The following is an 11,194-nucleotide window of genomic DNA, read 5'->3' on the forward strand; positions in this document are numbered from 1 at the left end:
GTAGTAATAATATATAAAAACGTAAGTCGTCTTTTTATTAGAGTATAAATTACAAGGAACTAAAACAAATTACATTATATTTATTTCGTTATTTTATTTTTACTTTGTCCGACAACAACAATTGATTCAATAGCAGGTATAGTTTTCTTTGATCACAGATGGATCTAAAGATGAAATCTCAAAGCGGTACTAGTTATAGGGCGGAGAGAGGGAGGCAAGCGGTACTAGTTTGGGCAAGAACATATTGTTTACACTTTCTTGAACACGACTTCTAATGGCTCATTACTCAATGTCAGAAGTGCCTGGCCATTATTCTGCACAAAAATCCCAACATTCTTGCAAATCACCTCACAATAATTGCACACACTTGGACAAAATACAAACTTGTATCCAACTCCATATTTCACAATCTTAAACCAATTCCTAATAGTGTCACGACCAGGATTCCCTTTTACTCCACCGTTAGTAATCATATATTGATCCTCCTTCTGAGGATTATAGTGATCTAGCATCCACACGTTGGAGTTATGTGGGCATATAGTATAAGTTTCTGTGAACTCAACATTTAGATCAATGGATTCACGAATTACACCTTTTTTGGAATTTACTGGAAAAAGATTTATTGAAAGGCCGGTTTGGTTAGGATTGAGACGTGGGCCGATACCAAGTGGACAAACTTGGGTTCCAATAAAGTCTAGCCCAAGTTCACCTCCTAAATCCTTCTTTACTGGCACGATCATGTAATCGAAACCTACTCGAATTATTTTTCCTGTCGTATCGAGTACTGGATTGGATGCAGAAGCTGCTTCAGAAAGTAAAGAATTTATTATAAACATTATTAATGTAATTAAGAGAATGCAAGATGTTGTTTCCTTCATTGTGAAAAAATATTTGGGATTTTTTGGTTGGTGAAATTTCTTAGAAATAACTCAATTCTTTTATAGGCAAGTTTGGCATATGGATACAGGTATACAACTCAAGAAGTTGCCAACAAATTAAATTGATGGATTTTGACATACTTTCAACGTTGATAGTTAACATTTAAAGGAATATTTATATTCCTCCACTAGATGTTTGAGTTTGAACAGAGTATTTATTTCTAATCAACTTCGACTTTTGGATCCTTTAAGAATTTGTAAAGATTCAAACCGTTAATTATTAAACGGTATTAAATTAATTAGAGGTTTTGATCAGTAAACGATTGGCTAGGTGAATTGCAATTAATCAACCAAGGATATATTTTCTAATGAGTCAAAATCAAGTTGTTTTTTAGAATTAAATATCTGTGAAAATAGATTAGAATATTTTAATATTTAATCAATGAATCCGGCACTTGGACTGGATTTAATCTATTCGTGCACAGTTCATAACTAACAATTTACAAGTACAAAAAATAAAATAACAAAGGGATCGTTTGGCAGAGTATTAAAATAATGCTAAATAAAATGTATTTATAATGCTTGCATTACTTATACATATAATATTTTTTATACATTATTTGGTTTAGTATATTAAAAAATAACATGCATTGCATAAAAATATTTATTTACAAAAATATCCTCAGCAATTATGATGAAAAAGATGTAAAAGGGGTTTTGAGGGGTAATTGAGTCTTTAACCATGGATTTGTAGGTATTAGTAATGCAAGCCTTAATACACAATAGAGTGTATAACTAATGTTTACATTAATTATACATGCCATGAAAAAAGTGTACCAAATAAGATTCTACTAATACACCAAATTAATACATGCATTATTTTTGCTAACACACTCTATCCAACGACCCCTAAAAGTAAGATAAAGGATTTGATTTTCATTATTTCAAAAGATGAGGAATTTTATAATTGAGATAAAAGGTTCAAAGCAAGATTCATTCTCGACAACTAATTATACTTTGGCAAATATAAGAGTAGGTTGGTGTGAGGTATAAGGTATAATAATCAAAGGGATAAAATGCAGGAAAATTTTATCTTACGTTTGGTTGGAGGAATTAGGTAGTTCTAAGATTATTTATCCCACCATTTATATCTTTAAAGGTCCTTTGGTTGGAAACAAGTTATTACGAAATTAATTATTTTTTCCGGAATAAGTTATTCCACCACATATATGGGATAACTTATTTTATCACTAAGGGATTGTTTGGTGTGAGGGATAAAAATAAATAGTCCTAGATAAAAAAAAAATTCAAGGACAAAATTTTGTTGTGTTGTTTGGTTGCCAAATTTGGAATAACTTATCACACAATTTATACCAGAGTGATGAGATAAGTTATCCCATATGGTAGAATAACTTATTCTAGGATAGCTAATCCCAAGATAATTAATTCTGAGTTAACTTGTTCCCAACTCCTAAGGTATAAATAGTGGGATAAATAATCCAAGAATTACTTAATACCTCCAACCAAACACAAGATAAAATAATCCTGCATTTTATCCCGGAATTATTATACCTTATACCTTACACCAAACGGCATCTTAGTGATGAGATAAGTTATATCATATACATGATGAAATAACTTATCTCAAGATAACTTATCTTGAAATAATTAATTCCGGGATAACTTATTCCCAACCAAGCGATGATAGCACATACAACACTTGTAAATCAACAACAATATAACTGTGATGTAAAATTTATTCACATTCAATATTTATATTAAATCATGCTAATTTATCAAGATCAAATCATAAATTAAGGGCATAATATATTAATAAGCTATGATTTACTCCTAAGAATTATATTATTATATGTGTCATATCATAATTGTATTGATGAAAATTCAATATACGAATAACTTATTATGATGTAATAACACTGCATGCAAGTGAATTCTTTTAAAAAAACACCAATTAAATAGATTTTCAGTTATTTTTAACTTATCAAGAAAAGATAAATTGTTTTAATCATATTTTATCCTTATTATTAATTATCGATTTCTCAAATTATTTTTAAGAATTAATACTAATTAATAGGGATATATTGTGATAAAATACTCATGTTAATTATTATTTTTCTTAATGAATGTGTCAAATCTAAATATAACAGGTAAAAATGAACACAACAACAACAATAACCCTATGAAATCCAACAATATGGGGTCTGAAGAGGGTAGAGTGTACGCAGACCTTACTCTTACCAAGGTAGAACGACTGTTTCCAGGAGACCCTCGGCTCAATAACAGCATAAAAATTGGTCAGATACGGTTAAGAAAATCAAAGCTCTATGGGATATCAAATAACTAAAGCATCACAGATAAAAATAGAATAATCAAAATATAGAAAGTATTATATAATAATAACAGAAATTCGAGCACAAGAAATTGTAATGCACTACTACGCCTACGAATAGGGAAGAATAATGAGACTATGTGCTAGCCTTCTACCCTGATGTGGATCCTCCACACTCTCCTATCTAAGGTCATGTCTTCTGTAAGCTGTAACTGCGTCATGTCCCGTCTAATCACCTCTCCCCAATACTTCTTCGGCCTACCCCTACCTCTTCTGTAACCATCCATGACCAGCCTCTCACACCTCCGCACTGGAGCACCTCTGTCTCTCCTTTTCACATGCCCAAACCATCTCAGCCGTATTTCTCTCATCTTGTCTCCCACCGAGGTCACTCCCACCTTAGCCCGAATAACCTCATTTCTAATCCTATCACTCCTAGTGTTCCCACACATCCATCTCAACATTCTCATCTCGACAACTTTCATCTTTTGAATGTGAGAGGTCTTAATTGGCCAGCACTCCGCCCCATACAACATAGCCGGTCTAACCACCACTCTGTAGAACTTGTCCTTAAGTTGTGGTGGCACCTTCTTGTCATAAAGCACTCCGGAAGCGAGCCTCCATTTCGTCCATCCTACCCTAATACGATGTGTGACATCATCGTCAATCTCCCCGCTGCATTGCATGATAGACCCAAGGTACTTGAAACTACTTCTCTTTTAGATGGTCTGGGCACCCAGCCTAACTTCCACGTCAACCTCTTGAGGTGTCCCACTGAACTTGCACTCTAAGTACTCTGTCTTGGTCCTACTCAACTTAAACCCTTTAGACTCCAAGGTATGTCTCCAATCTTCCTGCATAGTATTAACATCGCTACGAGTCTCATCGATTAGGACTATGTCATCCGTGAAAAGCATACACCATGGCACCTCCCCTTGGATATGTCGCGTCATTCCATCCATCGCTAAGGCAAATAAAAATGGACTAAGAGCTAATCCTTGATGCAACTCCATCACAACTGGAAAGTGCTCTGAGTCCCCTCCGACTGTCCATACCCTAGCTTTGGTACCCTCATACATGTCCTTGATCACCCTAATGTACGCCACAGGTACACCTTTAGCCTTCAAACATCGCCATAATATCTCTCGTGGAACTTTATCGTAAGCCTTTTCTAGGTCGATGAATACCATATGCAAGTCTCGCTTTCTCTCCCTATACTTCTCCACCAATATCCTTATAAGATGGGTTGCTTCTGTAGTTGAGCGTCCCGACATAAATTCAAACTGGTTCTCTGAAATAGACACGCCTCTCCTCACCATCATCTCCACCACTCTTTCCCACACTTTCATAGTATAGCTTAGAAGCTTGATACCCTTATAGTTGTTGCAGCTCTAGATATCCCCCTTGTTTTTGTATAGAGGAATCATTACGCTCGACCTCCATTCTTCGGGCATCATTGTCGTCTCAAAGATGACATTAAATAATATAGTCAGCCACTCCAAACCTTCCGAACTCGCGCTCTTCCAAAATTCCCCAGGGATATCATCGGGACCTGTCGCTCTTCCACAGCGCATCCTACGCACCGCACCTTTAACCTCTTTGACCGTAATACTCCTACGACACCCAAAACCATGACACCTCTCTGTATGTTCCAAATCACCCAACACAAACTCCCTGTCCCCTTCTTCATTCAAGAGTTTATGGAAGTATGACTGCCATCTCTGTTTAATAAAAATCTCATCTATCAATACTTTTCCATGCTCGTCCTTAATGCACTTCACTTGGTTCACATCGCGTGCCCTCCTCTCCCGCGCCCTGGCTAATAGGTAAAAATGAACACAAAGAGTATAAATCTAGCTCCTAAACTTGAACTTTAGCACAATTTGCCCTTCTTTCGATGAAATTTTACCTCTTTGGAATACCTTTCATTCTTTTAGTTAAAGACACTTTTTTTTGTAAACATGAGTTGGAATTTGGAGCAATGTAAACAACAACGAACATTTTACCTCCATGTGACGAACATTACAATAATGATTCCACACCTTCTCTACAATTTCCCTTTTCAAAAACAGATGCTCAATAGTTTCTCTTTTTGGTACTTGGCAACATCCACATCTCTAAAGTATATATATTAAGGAAAAACATATATAACATTACGTGTGTATGTATCAAAGAAGAAATTAAAGAGAAAAAGAAGAAAGGAAAATCTTACCAAGAGCAAGTAAGAAACCAAGGAAATTAACTTCTTTGTGAACAACCATTATGGATAATTAGTTACCTTGTTTTCTTTTAATTTTGGGGTGAGGAGTGTCTATCCTCCTTAAACTATTTATAGCAAACGAGTGATCAAATAGAACAAAAAATAGTAAAATGTATTCATTATTATTAGCTAATTAACATAAAGCTGATGAAATTATTCGAAGTGCACACAAATTGATTTGAACAGTTTAATAATTAAAATAAATTAACAAGAGGGATCTGAAAAATTAAAGAAAATCAGTGAAATTTTGCTGTCAACATAAGAAAATATATTAGGTGATTTCTTCTGATATGTCCAAATCTTGATGAATAGAGTTATCCGGTACTTGTATTGATTGCAGGTAACAAGTAGCTGATAAAATTATTTGAGGTGCACACAAGTTGATCCAGATAGCTCAGTAATTTTTTTGAAAAAACAAGACGGACCTGGGGAACAAAAGAAAATTAGGTCTCAAGTTCAATTTTCAACGGAAGTAAATATATTAGGTGATTTCTTCTGATTTGTCCAAGTCTTGATGGATAGAGTTATCCGGTACTTGTGTTGGTTGGACTTAACAAGTGCCTGGTGAAATTATTCGAGGTGCACACAAGTTGATCCAAACAACACAATAACAAAAACAAACAGACAAAAAAAAAGGATCGAGTCCGTACTCCATCTGTAGTTATATTTAGAAGAAGAAAGAGTAATTAAATAGATTGGTTTGTCAATCACTCAACTAATACCGTAATTATTATCTTAGAAAGTTACCCTTCTTTGTATATGAACTTCAAAGTATATACTATTCTTAAGAGACTGGTATACTTCATCAATTTCAAGCATATGATTATTTAATATTGTGAAGAGAAAACTCCACACAAATTTAATTAGGCCAAGACTAGAATTGCTTACAAACACACACAACGGTCATGCCATATCGGCTTATTACATAAGTAGCACGCACTTATTTATTAGACTTATTATATCATGCTACTATATATCACACAATTTCTTATTGGTTAGATTTATTTTCATGCGTCCTTCACAAACTTCACCTCAACAGGATAATCACTTAGACCCAAACGCTTCTGCCCATTATATTCAATTATGCCAACATCCTTGCACATTACCTTGCAATCCTTGCACACTGATGGACAATGCATAATCTTATAATTATCGCCAAACACCTCAATCTTAAACCAATTCCTTATGGTTTCCCTACCAGGATTTCCTTTCACTCCCCCGACTACTAAGAAATAGCTTTGGGCTCGTCGATCGTAAGGACCGACGGTCCAGATTGCATCATTGGACTTAGTACACACCGTGTACGTCAAGTTATAGTCAATGTTTAAGTCTGTGGACAAACGGACAATGCCTTTCTTAGAATTCGCCGGTGAAAATAATAGTGGAGTGCCTGGGTAATAGTCTTCTTGTACTATGCCTAGTGGGCACGGTTTGTGATGATTGCTAATGCTGGCTAATTCAAATCCCCAGGCCTCGTCTGGGAAAATTGGTTGGACATAATAATTAGTCCCCGCTCGTAATATTTTTCCAGTAGAATCACGCACCGCAATGGGTGTGGGTTCGGATGCTTCACATAGTTTTGATTTTGTGAAGTTGTTGGTGGCTAAGAGGAGTGAAACGAAAAATATAATATTGATCAACTTCATTCTTGAGCTAAAGTGGTGATTTAAGACTAATTTGTGTTGAGTACGTGATTAATAATATGTAAGGATGTGAGCTAATGAATGATAAATTTGGTGATTATATAATAGATTTTTTTTATTCCCTCAGCAATTTGGCATGTATGAAAGTTGACTAGAGCATCAAGTTTATGAATTACATTGATGGAGTTCAAAAGGCAAATCCTCCTCGAAGTAAACAGGTTTTGACTACATTCAAAAACAAAAATAAAATATTCTCCATGGTATTGTATTCCATTTTCCGATTTTCACTATATTTAATTTACCTTTTAAAATCTGGCCAAACCATTAACTAATTTTCTTTTCAAATTCACTCATAAAAATAAATGTAAATAAAGATTTGATGGGCTTTAACGTTATACTGTTGTGCCCGCGGATTAATTGCATCCACGTTTGTTGACTGGTATAATATAATCGGGTAAAGCAAAATTCCAATACATTGGCAATTTAATTTATTAGTTCTCATTCTCAATGGTACAGTATAGGTTTTGGTGGCGTGACATAATTATTCGATATAATTATTATTTATTTTCAAACTTATAATTTTGATATGAAAGGAAAATATTTTCTTGGAAAATAAGTGATTTTCTTACTTATTTTCTAGTGTTTGATTAGCAAAAAGAAAAAAATATTGTCCCAAGAACATTTAAGTATAATTATCTAGCCACATACTATGACATTGAACATGAATCCCCACCCTTTAACATGGACCCGGATCCAAGTCGGGTCCTGGGTTGGGGTATGGAACACGAGTTGGATCTCATGTCGGTATCAAGGTTGAGAGTCGAGTCTTAGATTCGGGAATTCGATCTTTGGGATATAGAGTCAGGTCTCGCGTCGGTGTTGTGGTTGAGATACAGGTCGCGGATCGAACATAGGGATTGAGAGTCTGGTTTTGGGAAAGGATGGGGGCCAAGAATTGGGTACTGGGTCAGGGTCGGGGTCGGATGATGAGATTTAAAGATAGTTTTGAAAAACATTTTCCTTACTTTACGTAGGGAAGTCATTTTTCTTAAATTTAATTTGTGGAAAATGAGTGCATTTGGAAAACATTTTCTAGAAGTAAAAGATTTTGACTTTTAAACTCAACGATATGCAACGATGGGGTCCAAAGATGATTTCGAATTGATACAACATGCACCAAAATAAAATTACATAAGCATGTACTTATTTTAAGCTAAACCAAGAAATATATCATGATATTTTAAGTTATCAAATTGATGAGCATCCTAGAAGTGACTAACAAAATGCATATATGTGGACAAAGGAAAGGAAATAAGAAATATATTCAAGTAACTAAAGAATGCGGATTTAATATATACGCTATACTAGCTCAAATTTTAAAGTAAAATTAAATCAATTAGGCCATGAAAGTTCTAATTGAATAATAACTCTAAGAATATTTTTGTTATCTAAATCATGTTAAAAGAAGAAATTAAAAACATGAAAATCTATATTGTCAAAGGAAACTATTTGAAAAAATAATAAACAAAACTAATATCTTTCATGAAATAATCCTAACACATGATATCTAATTAATTCTAACACATGCTAACTATAAATTTTTTTTATCATTAATCTAATTATTCTTAATACATGCTAACTAAAAAAAAATAATACTACGAATCAACTAAATATAAAATATGAAATAATTAAATAAAATAAAACTGAGAATTTTTTTTACCTCTTTCCGGACAACAAGACTAAAGACGGTGAGCGGAAGACAACTTTTCCATCACCCAAGAGCTTGATGGAACTCCAATCTATAAAAAAAAAGATTAAAAATTTAGACTCAAACCTTCGTGGGTTCAACGTTATAAGAACATTGTTCTTAGCCTAAATTTTGACTTCAATCTTCTATTTTCCTTGAAAAAAAATATAGATTGAAAGCTAGAAATTTTCACAACTTTTAGACCGGGGATAAGAGTCCAAAATCCTAGCCAAGTTAAAAAAATTTCTAACTTTGGGGTGGCTAAAAAACCTCTCACTTCTTCTCTCTTATTAATAAGAATATGAGCCTTTATATAAGCTCCAAAAACTTTAAAATTTCTTGCAATTTTCGATGTGGAGATTGGTTGTTGTTGTTTTTTAGAAAAAACTAAAATTTTCACAAATGCAAACTATAATTAAACTAACCTAACTAACATTGTATTTAGTTAAAAATGAAATCTTTTTGAGATAATTTTCGAATAACTACATAAATAGTAATCAAAGATATAGTTTATAGAAATATTTATATTATACTAAAATTTATTAAAAAAAATAAAAATAGTTAAGAATAACATGAAAATATCTTTGTTTTTATAAAAACTAATTATTTCAAAAAATATTTGAAATTCAAAGAAACTTGATAGCTAATTTGTATTGTGAAGGGTAAAAATTGAGTGTCAACAGTAATGTAGCTAGGTGTATTAGTTAGAATGATGAATGTATATAAATAGATGGTTAGAGCAGTTTATTTCAATACAATATAAATTTATTGTGCATTCTCTCTAAACTCTCTCTTCTCCTGAGTTTTAGTCTAGGTACAGATTTCCTCCATTAATGAAAATTCTTGCATGCACTTGAATTTCAACTTGGTATCAGAGAGCTATGGGGAAACCTGTGAATAGCTCATAATTGTGAATAAATTACTGGATCTCTGAATTTGAAGGAATTAGTGGCTGATCGATTGTTAGCACACCGTTAATTGTGTGTTGAAACAGACAACAATGGAGAATGAAAGAAATGATGCTGCTGGAATCAACTTGACTACAACTATTGATCATCATCATCTTTTGTACATGCAGGCTTGTGACACTCTGGGTAACAATCTGATTTTGTTTACTCTAACAAGTCCTGAGAATTATGTGATCGGGAGTAGATCGATGAGAATTAGACTGGTAGGAAAGAACAAATTTGGATTTGTTGATGAAAGGCATACTAAAGATAAATTTGATACATCTCTGCATGAGCGTTGGAAAAAATGTAATGCAATTGTGCTATCATGGATAATGAACTCTGTTAGTAAGGAATTGTTGAGTGGAATCATATATGCTACTAGTGCACATAAAGTATGGACAGACCTAAATGAGAGATTAGACAAGGTTGATGGTTCACGAGTTTTTCATTTGCATACTGAAATCAATCACTTGAGTCAGGGAACATCTTCCACATCAAGTTACTTTTCAAAGATGAAGGAGCTTTGGAAAGAATTTAATGCCCTAATGTCATGTCCTATGTTACAACCCGTATTTTTTTCGCATTTGGACATGTTAGAAATAATGGTAACAAGTCAAGGGCAAGGTTATGTTTGATCTTGTTGGATACAAGATTCTTATGACTAAATTTTGGATGTGGAAATACTAGAAAAGGTTAAAGGAAAAATTGGAAATTTTGGAAATTAGTTTTGTGAGCTACTAAATAAGACTTATAGTTTTTGGGCTCAAAAAAAAAAAAAAAGATAATAATAATAGGAGAAGTTGAGGCCCAAAGCAAGGAAGGCCCATTACCCATATATTATCTATATAGATATATCATCTAGATTACTAGAAGCTTCAAGAAAAATCAAAGTCATCAAGACTAAAGAGAGAGTGAAACTAGGGCCGAACTTGAGGAAAAAAAAAAGGGGAAAAATTGCCAAGTTCTTCAACTTTGATCCAAAAATCTTGTCTTCTTGAATTCTTGTCAAGTTTGAGGCCCTCTTCAACATGGTATAATTAATTGAGCGAGAAAATTTCGTTGGTGGCAAGTCGAAATTTGAAGAAAAAGGTAAGAATTCTATCTTTTATGTTATGGAAGAAGTCTATGTGTTGTAGCTAGTAGAATTAAGTGGAAATCATGTAATTGTGATATATGTGGGTGTGTGAACATGTGGGTGTGCAAGTGGGTGTGTGTGGCCATGTGGTGTGTTGGTTGGAAGAAGAGGAGTTGAACTTTATTTAGCTTGTTAGTTGTGTTGTTATGGCGGTTAGGGTGTAATTAAAAGTTGAACGATTCGAGACGGCCTTGAAATTGGTTACAAGTTGTTATATGAAATTATGTGATT

General features: G+C 33.7%; 2 protein-coding genes across 2 annotated transcripts; both read right to left on the reverse strand.

Annotated features, from left to right (window-relative positions):
- Positions 1-248: 248 nt before the first annotated feature.
- Positions 249-836, reverse strand: LOC129894510 (miraculin-like). The gene has a single exon (XM_055970221.1). It carries the CDS (start codon positions 834-836, stop codon positions 249-251), a length of 588 nt encoding a protein of 195 aa, XP_055826196.1.
- A 5,659-nt stretch (positions 837-6,495) lies between these two features.
- On the reverse strand, positions 6,496-7,183 carry LOC129894511 (miraculin-like). Its single transcript, XM_055970222.1, has one exon. The coding sequence runs from the start codon at positions 7,132-7,134 to the stop codon at positions 6,496-6,498; it is 639 nt and encodes a 212-aa protein (XP_055826197.1). The 5' UTR covers positions 7,135-7,183.
- Between the last annotated feature and the right edge of the window lie 4,011 nt (positions 7,184-11,194).

This window comes from Solanum dulcamara, chromosome 7, assembly GCF_947179165.1.
Source record: "Solanum dulcamara chromosome 7, daSolDulc1.2, whole genome shotgun sequence".
Taxonomy (NCBI): domain Eukaryota; kingdom Viridiplantae; phylum Streptophyta; class Magnoliopsida; order Solanales; family Solanaceae; genus Solanum; species Solanum dulcamara.

Coding starts and splice junctions, on each gene's coding strand:
- LOC129894510 (XM_055970221.1), bottom strand. CDS start 836: ATGTTTATAATAAATTCTTTACTTTCTGAAGCAGCTTCTGCATCCAAT.
- LOC129894511 (XM_055970222.1), bottom strand. CDS start 7,134: ATGAAGTTGATCAATATTATATTTTTCGTTTCACTCCTCTTAGCCACC.